We start from the raw sequence: 22,974 nt of genomic DNA, 5'->3' as shown, positions 1-22,974 counted from the left end.
TTTTAGCTAGAAGACCAAGTTAAACATGCAAGAGCTCACCACTTCATAGCATCAAGATCCTAAAGGCTTTTTTTTTTTTTTTTTGGCTCAACTCTAAAGCTAAGAACCTCTTCCATTTTAGGCTGATAGTTTAACATTAGGAAAAAATAATAAGCACTTTTATGTAGTTTTCTACAGGAAGGAATCAAGGTGTCTCTTTCTCTCTCTGCCCCCGCTTTCTGACAAACTTACATGAGAGAGGCAGTTAACTTGGGTAAGACTTGTTATCTGGACTGCTAGGAGTATTTTTTTTTTTTTTTAATTATCATCTCCAGTTAAATAAAACAAGGTATTTGCCTGTAGGTTGAAATTTTGTATGTTATATCACTACAGCAAGAGGATTAAGTTAAGGAGCCAAATCATGACAACTTGATCTATGAACACTGGTACCATTGCTACACTGGTAGCAATGAACTGTTTACCTTATCAGTGACAAGAATCTGTTAAAGACTGCAAAGTGAATGCAACCAGGTAACAGCACCAACCCAAGTGAGTGCTTTGTTCTTACAAACTTAGACTTTGCCTTGCATTCAAAAATGTCACAATTTTTCCCTTCAGGATCCCCCTCAAAAGGCCACGGTACAGAATGATCTCAGCACACTGATATTCTGCCAGCTGGCTGCTCCCTCGTTGCAAAGAACGCAGCTCGTGTCTAGCGTAGAGCTTATCCCAGACAACTCTGCATCCTGCAAGAACTGCTTTCATAGGACAGAAGCCCCCAGCAGTTTGGGTTCCCCAGCTTAATCTTAGAGGTAATAGTGAACTCCAAGGGAATAAAAACTATAATCAAACTCTGTCATGCTTCCTACTCCCTTTCAATTCCCTATTTACTGACTCCAGCAAGATTACGCGATTGAAGTCTATGCAACTTCTCTGTCTTCACAGGAGAGGAAGGGAAACACTGCAGAGTAACGTCAACTTTTTTCCTTTTCTTTTTCAAGTACTGACGATACATACGATTAAATGAACAAGTATTTTAAACAAGTCAAGTTGCATAAATGCCTCACAAAAGAAATAGTTTTAGGGAAAAAATAAGGTTATGCAGAAAACTACAATCTGTCACTGTAAGGCAGAGAATAGTCACCTCACTTTCCAGTAGATATTCCTGTAAACAAAGCAATATAATTAATTAATATTTAATAATTAATTGCCACTGCCGGTTCTGAATTTGTTACACTTCTGTAACAGTGGACCGTATCTTCTATACTTCATTTTCATTAAGCTTCTTTCAGAAGTTTCATTCTTTAATAAAAACAGTTCTACTATATTAAACCACAATACAGAGCTGGGCTTTAAAGAGAGAGTTGAAAATAAGTTCTTCAAGTCTCTCCCCAAGAACACACTATGTATTTTTCCCATAGGGTAAAACTGAGGTGTTCAGAAGGCAAAACAAACAAGGAAAGGGGAGTAGGGAGGAAATTCCACTGCTTCCTTTTGATAACCTCATTCATCTCCAACTACCAGTCAAATCTTCCACTCCTTGTTCAGCCGGAGAAATTCTTCCTTCCAGCACATCGCACAGAACCATACAAAGCATCTTTGTGAAAGGGGGACAAAAATCAAAATACAAACCACAGCACCGTCCCACATCTGTGACAGTAGCTCTTCACAGCTTTTTCTCCTACAGAGAGAGCATGCACAGGACAACCGCATATCCACTCACAGGTTCAACATGCAACTAGCTCAACACTTGTATAGCGGTTATATGTGTTCTGCCCTCCTTTCCATGCATGCAATTCAGGGCTGTTCAGTAAAAAAGGAAACATCCATACCTTATAAGGAGTTACTGGTGATTGTTACTGGTTGCTGATGCATAAGTATGATAGCACTCAGTAAAAACCATGCAATGGCAATCCATGTTTATGTAAGGTACATTATAGAAGCCAGCACATACTGTTGATGTTACATTACCCAACATTAAATGGCCCCAAATTAACATTTTATCAAACACTTCTCTTACCAGCACCAACCCATCCAGCCGCACAAAACACACAAACAGGCACTAAGCCTAGCAACAACCATTTTAATAATTGCATCTCAGTTTACAGCTTAAACGTCTTCCCCCTCCCTTGTACCTCAAGAGCTTATCACAATAGTGTAAATAAAATCATGAGGAAGAAAAGATGTAAAGAATGCATTCCTAATGCTAACAGAGCACAAGCCAAAGAGCACTTTTTTAAAAACAAAGAATAGTTTTTAAACACAAAATGCAGAAGCAATGAAGCTCCCACAGGAGATTTTTCTGTTCTGAAGCATTACAAGAAGATTTAGCACCACTGCCAAAAAACCAACGCACTAATCCCCTGCAATTATTGTTTTTATAGCAGGTGGAGACCATAAACATAGGAAGAGAAGCATCCTTTGCAGAGTAATTATCCTCCCATGACCGGCATTCCCTGTTGCTTTAACTCTGCTGCTTGTGCTCCACACAGTAGGGCTACTGAAGTCATCATGCTTCAGGGCACATGTCCCACTCAAGGTGTGGGGCTGGCCCCAGATCCATCTCCCAGAGAACAAGGAGGCTGTGACTCAGCTCTCCAGCAAGCTCCTGAGACAGTGCCACCATTCAAGCCCTTTGGAGACTACCTGCGTCTTCAGAACAAGTCAGGCAGACAAAGCAGGGTTTACTAAGGTTATACGAAAATAATAAAGACTGTGTTTTCTTAATCAGTGCTTGATTATTATTAGTGCTTTTATTAGTGCTTTATCATTGTTACTGGGAGAAGGGCTCTACTGGAATCAGAAGTTATAGGAAAATAATGAAGGGGGGGAAAAAAAGAAAAGACTGCAAGTCCCAGATCACTAAAAAGAATCAGAACACTAACAGCGCTGTTGAAAAGCCTTGATGAGCAATGCGTAACCCTTTAATGCCAGGCAAGCAACAAAAGTGACTGCAGAGAAAGTCACTTCTCCAGCTTGTGCCTACAATTTACATAGTAAGTCACACAAAAGCAACAGCAAACAGTAAAGCCCAAGATCTCTCAGAGGTGTTGGTCAGACACTGGGTTTGCTATGTAAGACACAATCTAGCTTGTATTATGTTACTTTTGATTGAACGCAGTAAGTAAACACTGTGTAAACCCAACACTATATGTAGAAGTCTTGATTACCCTGAAGAGACATGGAAATCAGGAACTAACTTCCTTTTCATTCAGTTCTAGGTCTGACCCAAGCACCACTTTGAAAAATTCATTCATGTCGCAGCGCTTCTGTTTTCTGATTTGTGCAACTGTATGCTATTTGCTCTCTTTTCACAAATGTGCATTCATGTATGCAAACTGCCTTGAAAATGAAAAGTCCTTTTATTGGAACCAATTTAAAATGCATGAAATACACTGAAGGTGCATACACAATATCATACTATTGGCATTTCTGAAGTTTCAGTAGCACTCAAATAATGTCCCATGGTATCACACACAAGAATCTAAATAATTTTCAAGATAGCGTAAAGCAATAATATTTGCAGGCAGTTCAAGGCAAGTTAATACCCAGGTTCCATTGAAAACAGTAAGCCTGCATGCCTAATTGCTCCAGGGCCTTTGAAAATCCCAGCCAAAATGCACAATAAGCAGTAAATCAACCCTTTAAAAATGAACCCTCCCCCCCATCATAAGGTATTCTTGCCCACTAAAATGCAATTCACTTACATAGGCACCTATTACATCATAAAGGGCCAGAGACAGAACTATACAAAGCCAAAGTGATTAACAGGATTAATAATATTATTCAGAATTATTAAAATCCTTTAATATATACAGTAGTATGAATTTTCCATCTGTGTGCCTACGTTAGTAGCAACTGTCAGTCCAAGAAAGAAGCGCTGCTCAGATTTTCCATCTCACTACCCTCCAAAAAAAAGGAAAGAGGTGAAAACGCCTTGCTGCCATTGTAAAAGTCTAACCTGGTAGACACTGCAGCAGTTGAAGCCAGATTTGATCGCATCAGTACAAAAGAAAAGATTATCTTTGTAAAATAAAGTCACAAGGTGTGTAAAATAGAAAATATTTTTTTAGAATACAAAAAAAGAAAAATATTTAGGAAACAGAAGCTGCCAACAGAGATTGATCTTTTAATACCCAATGTCTCAAGACTTTCTTGGCAACACCCAATTAGACTCAGATTATCGCATCGTATGTAACTTCCTGCTTGGTAAGGCAGTATTAATCGCTGTATATTTGGTACTTGCTGACATGGGCCTCATTTGTGTACCTTAAGAAAGAAGTAAAAATATACTCTGCATCTCCTTTACTCCTTCTTTGACACAGCCTTTTTTTTTTTTTTTTTTTTTTTATGATTTTCATGTTCTATCCTAGAAATTGGTTCATTGGCAGATGAAAACTTTGATTTAAATTCAGAAAACAATGAAATACAGGAAAACAATCCCAAATACTGCAACACAAAGTAATTAACATCAGTAACAAAGGCTACTCGAGAAAAGTTCCTACCAGAAGGAGGCTGCCATAAAGAAACCCATTTCTAGGAGAAAAGGAACATATATTCATGGGAATCAACAGAGGGTTTCTCTAAAACAAGAAACCCACAATGAAGAACTACTGAAATAAAGTTTTCACAAAGCTGAAGCCACTGTAGTAAGCAACATAATGTGGTTTAGGCCAAATAAGAAAAGTAACCTACTTGACCTTCTGCAATGCTCAGATGCATCATAAGACGTTTTTTCATGACGGCTTTTCTTGTTGAAATTGGGTTAGTCTAAAAAGCCTAGAGGAAAGCTGCATATTTTATTACATTCAGAAAAAGCATTTCATCATCAGAAGCATGCTGTTGTTCCCTCTTTTTCCTCACTGAGGAAACAAGACTAACTTTCCAAAAAAGAATTCTAAAGACAAAAGATTCAAAGTGATTTGATGGAAGCAGACCTTCATCTTGAAAACGGCAGACAAAAAAAATTAAGGAACAGAACAGAAAAAGAAAGAAAAAAAAAGAGGAATAAAAAAAGCAAATTCAAAGATTAAAAATGAAATTCAAGCAGCAATTTCCATCCATTTTCTTTCAAAGTCTGGCTGAGATTTAGTCTCAGACATTTTCATCTTCAACAAACTGCAAACATGTGAAAATAAAGGAAATAGACCTGTCCTACAGCTTTGCAGGCTATAGGACAGAAACAAGATGTAGACTGATCCACATTACATTGTTATTAAAAAGTTAATATACCTATAATAGTAACAATAAATGAACTCGATTTTCTGAGATACTAAGGCAGTCAAAAAAAGTTGCTTGCTTTTGCAACACTGATTTTAACTTATTTGTAGATCAAAGGTATATTTTAATCAGTGATGAAAGTCATGATCAGATGTATGCATCTGTTCACATACAGGAGGAAAAATTAATAATAATAAAAAAAATCTTACCTTGTCTTGGTTTTCCTTATTTTTGTAACACAAATTTCCAATCAAACGAATGAGATGAGATTTAAAACCCACAGCTGGATGTGAAATTTCTTCCTGCCCTGTCATAGCATGTGTGGCAGTGAAAATATTTACAGCCTGTTTCCCAGCAAGATGAGTTAATCTCAGGGTATCTGAAGAAAACAAAACATTTTAGTAAGTTACCACATGAAAATTAGTCTCTGCATAGCATTTTACGCCATTTTAAAATTGTTAGCTTCAAAGTTAATCAACAAAATTTCAGATACTGAGCAATAAGTCAAAAGAAGTTGAAAATTTTATTTTCTTAATTTTTTTTTTTTAGTTTGTGTTAGTATAACCATATGAGGGTGTCGCAAAGTCAGAAGGTATTTTTGCATCTTTTTTACACACTGACCTAGTTCAGACACACAGCATGAAGGCTGATTCCATTCATCTCTACTTGAAGTGTCAGAACTTACAAATTGTTAATGATTCTGGCATTCTAAATACAACTTGGTGTTTGGTTTAAATTGTCTGAAAAACAGAAGGTATCTAAAAAGCTTACTTTAGTTCAAACTCCTCACAGCAACACATACTAATTATGGAATTACTTCTTCCTGTTCTCCAGTCTGTTTCAAGCTCAGTAGGCTGAAAAGGGATTTCCAGTTCATCTATCACCTTGCCATACCATTACAAATCCTTGCCTGACTACCATAATCCTGTCAGCTGTGAAATACTTACGCTCCCGTAGGTTAAATGCTAGTTTAGAGCAACTAAGATTTTCTTCTTTTATTGTCCATTTAGAAGACCTAAACAAACACCTGGGACAGTCAGTCCAGAGTGAAACTAGAAAGAAGGGGAACTCTAAAATGTGTGAAAACATTTCATAAAAAAACACATCCAGAAAAAAGTTGAAGTCACATGAGCATCTGATAGTCCATACAGCTGAGAAGCCCTATAATACTATTAATTGGCCCAGCATAACATCTTCCCAAAGATGCTACATGCAACTTACACTGGAACAATAAAGATGGAGCAAAAACAGGTTATAGCGCAGGGTAAAACAGTAATGAAGGCCTATGGTCCTTCTGCTCCAGATGTGACAACATCCAAAGTGGGATGGACTCTAGACTTCCTGGATTTACATTAGAAGAAACTTCACAGGTCCTCATATTACTGTTTCAATCCGAGATGGCTGAAGAAAAATCTTAATGCCTTCATGGTGATATAAACAGATAACTAAATTTTTGATAGTTTTTAAAAAACTGAACTTAAAAAAAATTTTTAAATGCGATGCTTTAATAGGGCCTAGTGGCCTTCTGTATGAGAGCTACAACTTCTCTTCATTCAGATTTTTAGAACTGGGCAGAATAAAATTATCTCCTCACCCTTGGAAGGATGGAAAATAATCTAAAACTAGTAGCCCCTAAATAATGTCATCAGAAAACAGCATTTAAGGCAATCTTCTCTCACAGAAATTTGTTTGCTCATGTAGATTCATGAAAACAGACATCCTTCTTATGACATTCACTTTGCGCTTCTGTTCATTGTGGTCTTACACATGAAGACAAAAGAGGAAGTTCAGTGGTCTTCCCAAACCTGCTTCCTGCCCATAAAAGGGACTCCTAAATGGAAAGATCAAAAAAAACAAAACCAAAAAACCTTCCAACTTCACTACAGTGCAGACCAAATGAAATGAGGAACAAACCTATCTATCTGACCTGGAGAGAGGTGCAGCAAAAGAACAGCAGCAGTCACTTCCATGCATGATGCCAATCCCGAGAGAGCACTGCTCCTCTCAACTGGGGCACATGCAGCAACACACAGCAACTACCTCCTGGGATGTCACCCATTCTCTCAACTGAACACTTCAGTCTGCCATTGTCCCTTGTGATCCCAAAGAGTAACCCTTCCAATGAACTCCTCGGTCCAAAAGACCACCTCCCTGGTGACATTCTCCAAACACTATGCAATCAGATTATTAATAGTGCTAAAGACATTAAAACTACAGTATCGCCATCTAACTTAGTACTGCTCTTCTACTGAAAACAGAAGAACCCTCCTTAGTTGATACATAATACATCATTGAGATATTTTTCTAATTCTTTCTAAAACTTTCTAGTAATCACAGATTAACCTAGACCCAGCCATTTTCAAAAGAAGATCGGTTTCTCATCAGATTATCTGAAGAGAAGAACTGCTTCATCAAAGGATCTCTCCATTAAAAGAAAATCTTTTACAACATCTTCAGTTCAGGAGTTAGGTGATATATGGCATCAGAGTTCTTCATCCATTTTATTAATCTAATGACTACAGGATTAAAGGAACTTTGTAGTCAGCAGATAGATTTAAAGAGAGCCTACCTGAACTGATAAATTCCAGTTGGCTGAGGATGGCTGAGAACTATGAAGGATGCACAGGCCACTAATGTTATAGTTTGCACTCATGTTTAATCAGTCAATCTGTGCACAGCTAGAGACAGCAGGACTGGCCTACAGACTGCTAACCTTACCAGACTGATCTGCAGCTCAAAGTTCTCTTTTGTGTTGAAGGAATTACACAACCATTCAGAAGACAGTAGTCATTTTGTGTTTCCTCAAAACACACACACACACACACACACACACACACACACACAGATGAAATATATATTATTTTAAGTTGTCTTAATGTAAGCTATAAAGCTTAATGTAAGCTATATGCACCTGAGTATCATTGAAAATAGAGTTCTTTTTAAAAAGAGGACCCTCAGAACATCTCAATATAGAGAGTTATGGTAAACAGCTGTTTCAGCCATCTGTTTTAGCCAAAACATTATATAATTAATTCTCTAACATCCATCAAATGTTTACAAGTTTCTCAGAGAGCTGTGCACTACATCAGTCTCAGAAAGCACTATGATTTAAGGTGGCACAGGTCACATGTACACTTCTTCCTCCTTTCTCCCTGAGTATTTAGGGTCTCTCTGGACCATCCTGGCTTCATTTTATTTCTGTAAAGCTGTTATTTTATTATTTCTTAGCAGAAGAAAATTTTTTTCAAACTAACCTTTAAAAGTCACTGAATTTGATTAAGAACTTTCGATCCATATTTAGTTTCAGTTTTCAAGAATTTGGGGAATAGAAGGGAACAGGCATTGAAAAGTCCTATTTCTACTTCTTGAGGAAGGTCTTCCACACGCATTCAGTCAGTGGAAGAACATAGGAAGCAGTTGTCCTTTGCACAACTCTTACCATTATAAATAGTGCATTGCTCAGAGTTGAATAAAGGCTCTGTTGGGTTATAGGAGCCAACAGAGCAAGCAGAGCAGCAGAAAAATTCCAGGAACAAATCAAATATTTTAAAATGTAGATTAATTCAATCTCCTATTTATTTATTTTATTAAAAGGTCAGAATTATAATTACCATAATTGTGAAAAACATGTTTTCATTCACAGAGCAACATGATTTGAAGCCAGCCAGCAGTTCATAAACTCTGTGGCTTTTCACTCACCTACAGCTGTTTCAAGCAACCCAGGCAAAGTTTGTAGATGTTCTAGCTGTCCGTTGTTTGATGTCATTTCACAAAGAACGTCAAGAAGTCGAATTGTAACCAATGCTTCCTGTAAATGAAAATACATTTCTGAAAATGTTTTATGAAGGGTAACATATGAACATAAAATCTGACGATCTACTGAAGGACGAGAACTCTCAGCAATTCAGTTCCTTTGCAGGTCTTTTGAACTGCCAAGAGTAAATTTATATAAAATAGGAACACCTTTCTAGAATAACGATAATACATTGCATTGCAATAATTTCTTTTCTGCAGTCAAACACAGCGTTATATGTGCCCTGAAAGATCATGGGGAAAACAAAACAGAGCCATAAGGGATAAAATTTTAACAAAAACACAGTAGCTTCCAAAAGCAGAAATACAGAAAATTACTAGCTGAGAAAATTATTTCTGTATAAATGTTTTCTTTGAGTTTATTCAGTAGGAGCGTCCCACTTTAAAGACACAAACACTGCCTGCAAGACACCAATTTTTTATCCGCAGGAATTCTGTAAAGTTCTGTGGTCAAATGAACTTTGGCTGCGAGAATTTACATTATTCTTGGGTAAATAGGATAGGAATCATAGATGTAGCATTTTGGTTAGGTATGAGAGATGCAATTTCATTTGCATATTATTCAACCAGAGATTTATTTTTTCCTCACGGGTTGTGTTCATGTGTGCTTAGAATGACAATCCAGCACTTACAGAAAGTTACCTTAAGACTGTACAGAATAATTTGGAATGACACGTATTGCTCAAGAACGAGATTGTGACTGCAACCTGGTTCCTTACAAGGTGTGCTATGTAAATTGCAAGTAGCCTTGAAAAGACTCATACATACATCAGAGCAACTATTTTCACCTTGTTATCTTCTTGTCCAGGATGGAAAGACATTTACTTCTGGTTGCACCAACAGTACAACATTTTTTAACTCATAAAATCAGTATAACATAATCAAACCCATCAACAATTATGTTCACTAAGTACTAGGATTATATCCATTCTTTGCTTCTTCCTGCACTCTTTGAGGACAGTAAATTGGTAGAGGGTTCAGGTGCCAAAAGTTGTGTTTCCGTTTGCTTCTTCACACAGGTATACAAGTCGAGTCACAGTCTTGCCCTAAGTTACTTAATAAATTGCTTTCAACAGTACAAAATCAGCCTCTAAATAAATTGGTCAATGTAGCAGTATAAACAAAGAATAGTTCAACTGTACTTCAAGGACGGGAAGCAGGTATTTGCAGTTTTTATCTCATTTTGCATTGTCACAAGACTGTAGCTTAATCAAAAACCTCTTCAGCTCATACACTTAACACTTGCCTTTTCACAAAGAAAGGTTATATGCTTTACAACTCTAAGGCAAACAAGTATCAACAGATGTGATAAATCACAAAGACCATTGCTGCCTGTGTGTACCCCACTACCCATTCACACATACAACGTCTGTTGCAGCAGATACTATGAGCAAGGTGTGGCTTTTTCTTTTTTTCCTTACTCTTTTACACTTTTTTAATGCTCTTAGGTTTTGTTATGCCTCTGTTCACTGTCTTCTACATATAAAACTTGATACTTTCAAGAAAGTAGGATACTTCCTTTCTAACCTCAGCAAGAAGATGCTTTTCACACCCTGATTTATTTTGAAATCTGACAGCCATGTTGATTTGGATATAATCGGAGAAGTAAACAAGGAAGGGATGGAGAAGTTTTTAAATTAACATATTTCAAGAGAGAACCAGAAAAGTCATTCCTTACCGTGGGGTTAAACAGGAACTCAAAATCCCAGGAACATTTTTATTTTGCAAGTATGGTTGAAAGTTAGTGAAAACAGACTGGTGCTAAAGCCAGGCTTATAATGGAAAACTATTTTAAATGTTGGTTTAAACACTACAGAAGCAAAGTAGGCATTGGCTTGAGATGGGAGCTGCAAGACCCAAGGTTCCCTAGGGAACCCACATATGCCTAATAAATTAAACAGTAGATGTAGTAGACCCAGACAACATTTCGGGAGATAGGCCAGTTCAAGGGTATTCTCAAAAGGCACTTTCAGTGTGGCCTCCCAGTTTTGAGCTTACTAGTACAGACATAGAATGACCAAGCCACCTAGCTTCGAGGCCACAGAAAAAAAACAGGAATAGTTTAGTTTATTAGCACAGATGTTGCCTAAAGCATTTTTAATGACAGACTCTACATACACAGTTGTATTTTTTCAGTTAAATACAACTCTTAGGCAAAAACTAAAATACTTAAATAATCAAAGAGAAAGTGGTGCCTTTTTATCATTTCTAGCAAGGAAAAAAAACCAGTTTCTATGAATTTGTTCAGTTGGAATTTTTCTTCTCCCATGGCAAGCATGTGTTATGTATAAATATACAGACACACACATATGCACGTAAATGTATGTATATACATGCACACTTTTTTAAAAGTGTTCTTGACACATTTTTGATTTATTCAGCTATTGGTGACTTATGTTATAGTCACTAAATGATCCACATTTCCCACCAAACAGTGCTATTTAACTTAGCATGTCTCATACTTGTGTGAGAGCAGGATAAAAAGTCATTGCCTAACAAGGCAACTGATACAGCAATATTCTCAATACTGCTGTCCCAGCACCTTCAAGTTGGACAGAGACCTTCTGCTAGGCACAAACAAATGTTTTTTTTCCAAGAACTGAAACCACAGAATACTTGGAAAGTAATCACACAGGATTAAAAATGAAAGAAAAAAGAAAAAGACGGAATTGTCTCAGTATATTTCCTCTTACTGCCAAGCTGATATCTTCTCTGGAAGTAGTTAATTATATTTTCTACGATATCTCAGACTATGAGGTTAATGGAGTTCTAGGGAGAGGGGAACAAAGGAATGGGAAAAAGGAAGCTATCTTTCTTGGACAGATAAGAATAGATTGATGCTGATGACCTGCCTCCCATTTTAGTTTTTCTTATACACCCAACTATCACTTCCTCATGAACTGATTTTTGGTAACTTTCCATAGGACCTTTCTATGCATATTTGCACGTTTAAACTTCTTGTATGTACTTCAGACAAAAGAAAAAAAAAATCAGAAAGTTATAACACTGTTTAACATTATCATACAAAAGCATATAAAGAGCAGTTTTTTTCATTTTAGTTGCAAATTACAGTTATGAGAGATGTTCTTAGGATCCTGTTTCTCTGCCTGGAACTATCACAGGTTAATTTTGTTTTAAGAATAAAATATTTCCCACTACATGCATATTGGGCAATACAATTTCAGGAAACCATAGTGGTCCCTGACAGGATGGAAGCCAGATGTAACGTTTCTGAAAATGTATCTTTTAATGCTACAGTCCTTTCAAACACTTTTAACTATTAAGCAAATATGTGAACTACTTATCTGAAACTAAGTATGACTAATCAGTGAGAACTCTTGACCAACACATATTAGGGTTTCTCAGACTAAATCTTCTGGCTAGTTTTTTTTTTCTTTTCTCTTTTTAAGGAGAAAAGGAAAACCCACACCAGCTAAAAACATCGAAACTCTAACTTGCTCCATACGAACGGATCCAGAACTGACAGCAATCCAGCTGGCACCCCCCGTTCAGAATACAGTGACCTAATGCACCACCAATAAGTATACTACAGCTTAGAGCGTCAATTGCTCTCTGTACTCCCAAAGGCATTGTTAGGTACTTTCTTTAAGCAATCTGTTGAAAATAAGAGGAAGAAGTAAAAGAATAGATTATTTTAAAAGATCTCTACTCTCAGATGGTCTAAACCTCCTTATTGTACTATATGGTATGGCAAGTAGCCAGCAGCTCTTGGATACTTCATAAGAAGGAAATAAAATAAGGCCATCCAGCACTCAGCTCTGCATCAGAGGTTCCCAAAGTGCAACCCACAAGCCATCTGTGGCCCATAAAAGCCTTCCTATTTAGCTTGCAAAGGGACTTCATTGTGGCCATCCTCAATAGAAGCAGTTCATTAAGTCTGAGGCAATAACAGATCCCATCCAAGTGGACTGGAGTTGGGTTGAGTGTCTGGGTGCTGGAGACAGGAGCTGTCTGCCACCAAGAGCCCAGAAAGCTCTGTGACTTGAGGCTGTGGACCTAAATGGTCCCAGGAGCACCACCTTGTCAGAACCATGGAAGGCCCACCACGCAGCTCCAAATTCTTGGGGAATTGGGAAGACAGTCATGGACTAAAGCCCTCACTTGTAGGGAGGGTCACTGCACTTTTCAGACAGCTGCCCCTGTACTGAGCTGATCACATACACATTACATAGCTTTCTGTGGTCAGAATTTGGTGTTCCAGGTCTCGAACAGACTGGGAACACCTGCCATGCGAATAGCCAACTGCAAGTTCAAAGAACTAGTATTTGAGAACTTTATGACGTGTGCAATATCAAATGCAGTTATGTAAGTGAAAAAAGAAAAAATCCTAAGATTTATTTAGTTTAGCACTGTTAGGGGGAGAAAGAAAAAAAAAAGCATTTACTATATGTACTTTTATTTCAAACTAATTTAAAGAAAAATTCAGAGATGCTATTCTCCTCACATATATACAAAAATATCTAAAGTTTGGATTCATATTTGAATAAAATGTAATTCACAAAGTAAAATAATAACAGAAGTGATCCCTAGTAAGAGCATAATAGAACACCCAAATATCTGACAACTTAAACTTTTTTTTAAGTTTTGAGACATTTTACATGGTAGATGTATATTTATCTCGAAGTACTGGATCCTTTGTCATTCTCAAATTCCCCAAATCCCATCTCCAAACCCTTGTCTGCTGTCTTACAAATTTACCAGTAAACAGTGCCACTGCTTTAGCAATATAAAGAAAACCTTTAAACATTTAGAAATGGTTAACTGTGATTTTATGTAATAGTGGCAATGCAGAGTCATCACTTCAGATTTTAACACTGTAATGTTTTACCAGTTGTACCTCATCATCGGCACCTGTTGCAGAGGTCAACTTGAGCACAGCTTGACATTTCTCCTGGAAACGGCCTGCAAGGAAGTCAGCATGTCTCAAGAACACAATCATTTCTTCATTGGTAACAGGGTTCTTCTCACTTATTTTCGCCATTATCAGGTCTAACAAAGTAACTCTAGAATTAGAAAACAACTTGTTACCTGAATTCACTAAGCCATATAAAGTTAACAGTAGAATATGCAGATATGTTTGTTAAAAATGATACAAAGTTAGCATTTTGTTAAAAAATTTGATATTAAAAAAATTTCTTAAAAACACTGACAATCAGTTCCTCTTCACCATATATGCTGGTTTATTTCTGCACAGCATTAAATTCAATTCATCGTTCAATTAATACAATTTAGCCAGTGAAATCCATATTTTTCTCAAGTCTATTTCCATTTTTAAATTATTATGTTCTATCGTAACATTATGGTGACTGCATATGCTTATGTCTAAAATTTCCACCAAAACAGCTTTTAAAAGCTGTTGTTTACTTCAACAAAATAAATAAGACTATTCGACAGCTTCCATTTGAAAATATCAGCTTTTCACAGCCCTTGCCTTGCATGCAGTCCTTCACTAACTCTCCTTTCCAACCCAAAACAATTCTGAGCAGAAACAGGAGAAAAAAATTGATACATACACTCAGTTCTATGCAGCTGTTTCATAACTGCCACTAGATGGACTATAATAAATCCAAGTTAATTATCCATATACCCACTGAGAGTTATTCAGTGCATTAAACCAGCCAGTAAGTGGATACATAAAGAAGTTGCTCTATAAAATGTCCCCGAGTCATTTGTTTTAACAGCTTTAATGTTGTTTTATTTCTGATATCCCTTCATGTTGTTATGGTAAACTCTCAACAGAGTATTTTGAGGAAACAGAACTTTTACATGGCAGTGGCCCTACTACAGTTTCCCTGCTAAATTTCAGCAAAGAAGAGAACATGGATTAGTAAGGTTACACTGTAATTCTCTCAAGCTGAAAGAGCTCTATTTACTGAATGAATCCAAGAGCAGGTTCAGAGTTTTTTTGACTTAAATATTTCTGATTCCATTGCAAAATACTTGCAATGGAAGGACTGACATTTAAACATATGAAGCAGTTCAAATGTTTTTTTGCTTGTTCGTTTGTTTTTAATTTACCAAGCAAGCTGTCACAAGAGGAATAAAAATGTCTTTTTCTGTAGAAAAAAACATGGTCACTGCTTTACTAAGGACAAAAAACCCACCTCGATTAATTAAGTAACAGCTACTCAGTTCTTGCTAAACTAAACCTCGTATGTCACTAATATAGCTGGATTAAACAATTATCTGAATGAAAAAAGCCTTTTCAACACAATAGCGCAGAAATGTACTCAACATATTTGGGAAAGGGACTCGTGACGGAACATTGTCAAACACTGCTAACCTCTCTTACAGGCTTTACTTATGTAGGTGATGAAGCGCCAAAACAGAACAGTTATGTTTGTTCTACAGGTTAACATAGGGTAATGTACACTTGCTCATCTACAAACTACCAGAGGTAGGTTACCTAGCATCCCAGACTGTATGAAGGTTTTCAGATTTGGCATACTATACTAAAATCAGGTAGAGTGCACAGACGTGTCATTCATCCCCGAGATGGAAGTTCTTACTGAGTTTAAAGCTTTTCAGGTATATCCTCAGCTAAGAAAACAGGCTGCTCACAGAGTTTATGACTAGAACTATTCCAAAACAGTATAACCTCCTGTATAACAGAAATTCAATCAGCTGTTCCTGAACTAATAATCCAAATACACCTTTTAAAAAGACAAACGATCCTTCTGTAAAGAAGCTGGAGGGCGACCACATACTCTGATAGGCTCTTTTAGAGAAAATTATTGCCAATAAGGATATAGCTTCCTAACCCCTTTTTGCATTACTCTCCCTCTAGCAATATAATCATGTGCCTTCTTAGATAACCATAATCCTTCCGAAGAAACAGGAGTGACCTGAAAACACCACCTGTATGTAATTTCTTTCAAAGATTCCTGTTCTCTTTAAGCATTCACATGCCAAGACTGTTTTTGAGTTTTCTTCCAGGCACAGTCATTCAGGATATGCCCACCCTTTGCCACTCGGCCAAGAATTTCCTGAGAGCAATGCTTTTCATTCTAGTGCAAGTCCCGTTACATTCCTTTCTTCTATTGTTTCTCTCAGTCTTCTTCCAAGACTCCCTACAATCTTTCCAAGTTGGTTCACTCAAACAATCTCTCATTTGCAGACTCCTTTTATGTTATCTCACAACAATTCTGCAGCCAGTCAAACATGACAACTTTGTGCCAGTTTCAGCGTGTCTCGTCATGAATTTTCTTAACACTCAGTTCGATATTTGATAATTTTGTATAATATGTTTGAGGATTGGGGTTTTTCTTCCTAGCCTTTTATCTTCTTCACAGCAGAGGTATTTTATGAGTTTTAGACAAAGTTTGTCCGTTCGTCATTTACCATTCCCCAGAGTCAGCAAGTACCTACACTAAGGCTGCTACAGCTTTAGAACTCTTAGAAAAAATGCCTCCCACCTACGCAGAGTCAAAAAACAGTTGGTGCCTTGGAACAATACTCTTTACCAGGATCCACCGTGTGAAGGCTCATTCAAGAAGAAAGCCCTGCTATTTTTCGTAGTAAATTGAAGGTACTTTTTCTTCCTACTTTCTGACTCTCCCATTTGCATATATATCTGCTGACATGTGGCAGGCCAGTAAAATTATTCTCTTTGCCTAAACCAGGTATGGCCTACATTCAGTGCTCCCTCCCTCCCAATAAACCTCCGATTACAATGGCTGTCTTCCTATTTTCTCACCTTGAATACTCCCCCTGCCCTGATCTAGGGTAGATGTGATGCCCTCCACAGGAAATTTTCATTACTTTGGCATGTAATATTTCAAAGGAGGGTTCATCGATACAAGAGACAGGCCCCAAGTCTAGTTTCATACTCTATTGGTCTTTCACCTCTAAATCCTCTTTCCCACAGGGTTGTGTTCTAATCTCTTCCAGTTGGGTGCCTCCTGTCTTTGCTGCATTTTAGTTATCTGATCTTCTCAGATTCACCCCAAGGATTCTGGTTGTATTCAATTATGAAAGGTTTTCTGCCAGCTTGCTCTGTGACCCTGTCACCACCTCTCAGAATAAGCGTTCAAATCATTTAGTCTGTTAAGTTTTTACAACTGTCTGCAGGTATCAACCGGCTGGTTTCTTACTCAAGTACTCTTAATTGTTTCTTGAAGCCAATGTTTCATAAAGATCCACCCACCATAGTCTGGGAGCTCTCCGTATGGAACATCACTTCCCGTACTGCACCACGCAGCTAGACAGAAGTCAGCTGGACACTTTTCTTTCCACAAATAATGTTCCTTTCAGGGCACAGAATCAAAGCTCAGCAAATTTGATTTCTGATGAAGATGTTAACAAACCTTTTGTTCTATTTGAAAATGATCACACCAGTAAGTGGCATCTTCCTCTTTTTTTAAGGCCCCATTTAGGAAGATTTTTATCAATCTCTTGCATTTTTTCTATATCCAAATTTAATCCATTTCCTCCTGAACCTGACCAAATTGTCAAGAACTCTGAACTACTAAGTATTTGCAATTGGTGAAACACATTGCTGCCTCCCACAGTTTGCAAATAAAGCTCACCATTAAAGCACAATTTAAATCTAGAGGCTCACTATTTCAAATTAAAATGAAATCCTACTAAGCTTGTCCAAAAACAGTGTTATAAAAATCTATCAATATACTGTCTCCAAACAATTTTTGCATCAAATATGTTTGGTTTACACCCTCTTAGGAAGTGCCAGGCATTTTGAACATTTTTTTCTCTGACACATTAGACATTTTTTTTTCCTGAAAAGCTTCACTAACAATAATGTTTTTATGAGACAAATCAGGCCCTTTCTCAATTTTCCAGTTCTTTTGTCTTCAAACTATGCTTGAAAGCATCCCATTAAAATGTAACTAACTGAAAACTGTTAAATTCATGTAGGAATATAATCCAGTTCTCCTTCAGCTATTTCGTCTCTGTAAGCATTACCAAGAACACAAACCCGCCACTATACTGACACCAGCAGCAACACAGCTGAACATAAGCAGGAAGCGGTGCCAGTTACCCTATCTGAGTGCCCATTTCACTGCTGGTGATTCTATCAATAGCCACATCATTCACCGAGAACGCTTTCCATGAAATAATCAAATCCGTAAGTTTTAAAGATGCAAATAGTTGAGCATCCTAAAAAATACCTCAAGCATTTCAGTTCTGTATTTTTGTTGTTATTAATGAAAGCAAGAGTATTACTTTTCAGAAGGGACAACAGAGATGTACACATTTTGAAGATTTTACAATGTAATTATACTATCAAGGCATTAACGTATGTTGTCCATGCTGAAGGCTAACATGGATTAAAGCAAAACAGGCTTTTTCTAAATACTTTTGCCAAATACTTGTGCACATCTAACATCTGGCAAAGAATTCAAGTATCTTTACAATCTTTGGGCTCAATACTATATCCATATGTTTCTGCAATAACCACCTGCAGAGAAATAGCAAGCATTGTCACATCGTCATACACTTTTCAGAGCCAGAATACCATTAAAAAAGCTGTTCATTTTTTCACGGTACTTATTTCAGGCCATCTGCAAACTCAGACATGCAACAGCAAATCACTTAAATTTGGTTTGGACATGAAAGAAAAAAATGTCCAGAAGTCAGGAGTTTGTCTTTTAACTGAACGTTTATGTCCCAGATTCACTTCTGAACAAGAAGGGCTACTTCTTGGCACACACCATGGCCACAGTATCACAAATACACTAGATTTCAATTACAGGAAATACTTTAAATAGTGCAAATACTGGAAATAGTGCAAATACTGCGGTTATGAAACTGCATATACTTTGGTTATCTAAGGCAACTGCCTTTTTTTTTTTTTTTTTTTTTGAGTCAGCACTAACGTACATATTACCAAACTTTCTCAGCATAGTTCACTCCTTTTCAGTAAATAGATTTAAACTAAATGTATTTAATATGCATGATACAGAATACTGTAACAGTTACGATTTATTCATGAGCTCAAGCTGCCTTGCCCAGACACCTCAATACCACATCTGTTACATGAATGAGGAAAGGACTCGGACTCGGTCAGCCTTCACGGACACTCAATGTGGCACTCTTGCGGTGAAGGCTCCTTGTCTCATTTTGAAACAATGAATTCCTTATGCTTTGGTTTACACGGTCACTTTTGCCCCCCGTCACTTAATGATAGTCAAAATGTTTTTATCTAAATTTGATTTGCCTTCTCGTATATCTCAAAGGAATGCATTCTTAAATATGTTAAAAAGTTATATATAAAGATGCTACTAGTGGATTTTCTTCCATAGCTCATATGCAAAAGGACTATTTCTACGACACGTACTTCAGTACGTTTGATTGTAAATTAAGTAGCAGCAAATTCATAATAAACTGTACTGTGACTATCTTTTCAGGAAACATACTTAACTTTACTTGAGTAGCAGAACTCCTGCGACTGATAGTAAATTTGGTGAATATCCTGTGACTAGCCATCCAGTGTGAACATCCATATGCTTACACAAAATGCCTTTCAGCCAAAGTAGCATAATACCATAAGTAGCATGGTACATGCAAACGAATCCATCTGAGACATTTCTAGAAACTGTTTAGATGTACAAAGCTATCCATTGTTCTAAGAACATATTAGCAACCTAACATGGTCCCAGCTGACCTCAAGGGGAATTAAGGGAGGTGGGAGGGGGAAATCATGACATCTCCTGAAAGAAATAAACGTAGCTCATTCCCTTAATATAGTCTTTCCAATTAACCATCTGGTTAAGGAACCCCTGCTTCCACGAATAGTAAGCACACAGCTCATACTCCCTCCCATTTGGTCAGCATGAACAAAGGAGAAATGTAGTTTTTTTCCTCCTTGCCACTCCTATCCCTTGCTTTACACCCTAAACTTATATATTAACTGTATTTTATCTACCATTTTCAACCCATCATATTCCTTCTTTACCTGCCATTCCTTTTGTTTCTTCATAATCTCTGATCAGTTTCTGAGTCACCTTTTCTAATAACACTGTGGCTTTAGTCACAGCAAAAAAAGCATGAACAAAAACATGATGAGAGCGCTTTGTTTACTGCATTGTTTTTACCTGCAAAAACTGTAGGCAGGAACTTGCAGCTTGCCTGCAGGAATGGGTAATTAAGTAACCATTTTGAAAGAGAGAAATATATGAACATGGGATGTTTAAACTGTTAGAGAACTTGTGGAATTACAGTACAAGATTTCCTAGTGTTTGTTATTCTAACTTAACATAAACTTTATCTTCCCCCATTCTTTCTTAAAGCAATGGTAAATGAGTATTTTTCCTGTTACAGAAATGGCCATTTTCCATCAATTCAGCATGCCTTTATTCAAATGCTTGAAGGAAAGCTAGTTACTCTCCTTCTAGGCTGAAGGTTTGTTATAACATTTAGTATTTTTTTAATAATGGAGATACTAAAAGATTAAGTAATCACAGTCATCTGCACGTCTACGTTTTTTAGCTTCTGCTAACCAGTATTAGGTAGACATCCAGCTTTAGTAAAGCTAGTATATCAGGCTTCCTTATAATTTCTTGTAGTTACAAAATGGGTATGAACAGCCGAATACATTTCAAATACAGCTGTAAAACACTGCAGGGTGTGGTACTTTTATGAAATCAAGGCACAGGCATGAAATCTTGCTTTTTTTTTTTTTTTTTTTTTTTTTGGAATTATTTCTTTACTGAGCAATGGCGCCAACCTGGATTCTGCAACCCTACATAAATCACTGCCAGTTGTGGCTAAGCTGTAATGTTAACCAACCAATTTAAAACCATTACTGACATAGAAACATGTATTTAGAGATTTTGTGCCAACTATGAAACCACACAGTTTTTCAATCATGTGAACAGGATACTCTATATGGAACGCTAAATACTAAAAGCCACATTGGTTTTTCGGGTTACCTTTCTTGATTGCTCAGTTTGGCATAGAGGGCTTTTACCAACTCTGGACATTTCAGCAAATGGTCTGTAACAACCAAGAACCTAAAGAAAAAAAAAGTAAGAGAAAAATGAATTATTGGTTCTATAAAGAAAACATCATTTACATTTACTCTACCAGGTGCTGGTCATTTTTATTTGTAGGTGGCCATGTAATACGTGTCTAGCCCTATTTGCTAAGAGATACAAATCATCACAAACTAATTGTGCATTGTTCTCCTGGTATTTTCCCTATTACAACAATAGGCATTTCCCATCAAGTCAGCACACTTTTACTCAAATGAATGAAGGAAAGCTAGTTAAAGTATTCTGCTTGTTACAGAAAAGGCATACCACCACTCAAATAGTAAATGGTCAGTCCAAGTCTTCATATAGCTCAGCAAAAAGCCAAAATACAAGCTTGAAAAAATATGCTATTCATCTGAGGACTGTTTTTAAGCCCACCAAATAATCAAAGGAAGTGCCCAAATAATTTTTCCTTTCAAAAAAGTTTCTAACAAAGCATCAAAACTTTGTCAGATGCAAGGCAGCAAAATACTCCTAAACTACCAAAAATACCCCTCCTGGGTAACAAGGATCTCAGCCAGCATCACAATCTAACTTCTGAATGCCTTCAAGGCAGCACCTCGTAGTATGATCTACCCTTGTGCTAACACCAACATTTACATTAATCATCTCCATGAATGTCATTCATAGCAGTCAAAAGGAAATGTTAGTCATCTAATTTCAATCCAGCTGTGTAGCCTCAGCACTACAAAAAAACAAACAAAAAACCCCACACTAAATGGGGTAAATATTTTTTTCTTCAAATTACATTTCTAGAAGTACTAACAGTGTTATATAAGCACACTACATAGGTAAACACATACTAAGCTATGCATTTTTAATCAATATCTATATCCAGTAAATGTAAAATCACTAAGGCTCAAAGCTTAGAACGTCCTCTGAGCTGATGAAGCTACTGACTAAGAGCAGATGAAGTAAGATGAAAACTGAGGATTTTTAATATTCCCTCCACCGCCTCTCTGCTTTTTGCTTTGCTGATAGACTTTTATTTTGAGTATCCATAGTCTACTACATAGCTAACAGGAAGATCACACAGGATCTTCCAGCTGTAACAAAGTATTTTTCAGACAAATAGTCAATAACAATTGAGGAAATAGAAGAACAACAGGTCCAGCAGATTAATAGCTATTATGTTTCTAATGCTAACTGTGGACTTAGTGAGCATCTGGTTCACTTACTGCAAACTAGACCTTTCTAAGGAGAAAAAAAGTAGTGTTGTGCTTTTTTTAAAAAAACCCAAACTGTACTGTAATGTACTGTAACAAAAAATAGTACACTTATAGGCAATCATCAACTTAAATGAGGTATTCTGATCAGCATAGAGTTCATTCACAAGCTTCTCCACACTAAATTTAACCTACAGACTTCCCCAAAGCAACCCCACAACTATATTCCAATGCTGAGCAGTGCAGACTGACACAACAGAATTTCATCAAGTCACCAACAGGGCAGTCAATGGAAATACTTCCACAATTCCTAAGCCAACAATTCATGGCGTAAGAGCTCTCGACAGTTAAATCAACTGTTGTCATCATTTTGAGGATTTTATTTTTTAAGGATTTGAGCAGAAGCAAAAGGCACCTGGAGCTGCAAGAGAAGAACGCACAACAACCACAACTGTGCAAAATACAGTAGAATTTAGCCTTGTAACACACAATATTCTGCTGCCAATGAAGTACAGTAAAATTGCATTTAAAGAAAACAAATCTATAGTCAGATTTTTCAATTTTGCAGTTGGAACCACAAATTTTAATATTAATTTTTGCAATTAATATTATTGTGCGGATATTTTCTTGACTATTTGCCTTACAGTTAAAAAATAAGCCAATAATTATCACAAAAGATATAATGCTGCTAATTGAATACAAGAGATTACTATTGCGAAGCAGAAGAACTGTATTTAGTCATCCTGTGGGTCTACACTCCTATGTTTGTTCAGACACATCCT

At 36.9% G+C, this 22,974-nt stretch overlaps 1 protein-coding gene across 3 annotated transcripts in view; it reads right to left on the bottom strand.

Moving 5' to 3' along the window:
* Positions 1-22,974, bottom strand: part of ATXN10 (ataxin 10) — a 106,407-nt gene that overhangs the window by 45,014 nt on the left and 38,419 nt on the right. For all 3 annotated transcript variants that reach the window (XM_064517035.1, XM_064517048.1, XM_026114077.2), the window contains exons 6-9: positions 20,925-21,005; positions 13,871-14,036; positions 8,899-9,007; positions 5,409-5,578 (exon numbers count right to left, since the gene is read on the bottom strand). In XM_064517035.1, coding sequence (XP_064373105.1) covers positions 5,409-5,578; positions 8,899-9,007; positions 13,871-14,036; positions 20,925-21,005 — 526 coding nt within the window. The remainder of the gene's footprint in view (positions 1-5,408; positions 5,579-8,898; positions 9,008-13,870; positions 14,037-20,924; positions 21,006-22,974) is intronic.

The sequence above is a fragment of the Dromaius novaehollandiae genome, chromosome 1, assembly GCF_036370855.1.
Source record: "Dromaius novaehollandiae isolate bDroNov1 chromosome 1, bDroNov1.hap1, whole genome shotgun sequence".
Lineage (NCBI taxonomy): Eukaryota > Metazoa > Chordata > Aves > Casuariiformes > Dromaiidae > Dromaius > Dromaius novaehollandiae.
Note: the sequence above shows the minus strand (reverse complement) of the source record. Positions and strands in the feature narration are given on the sequence as shown.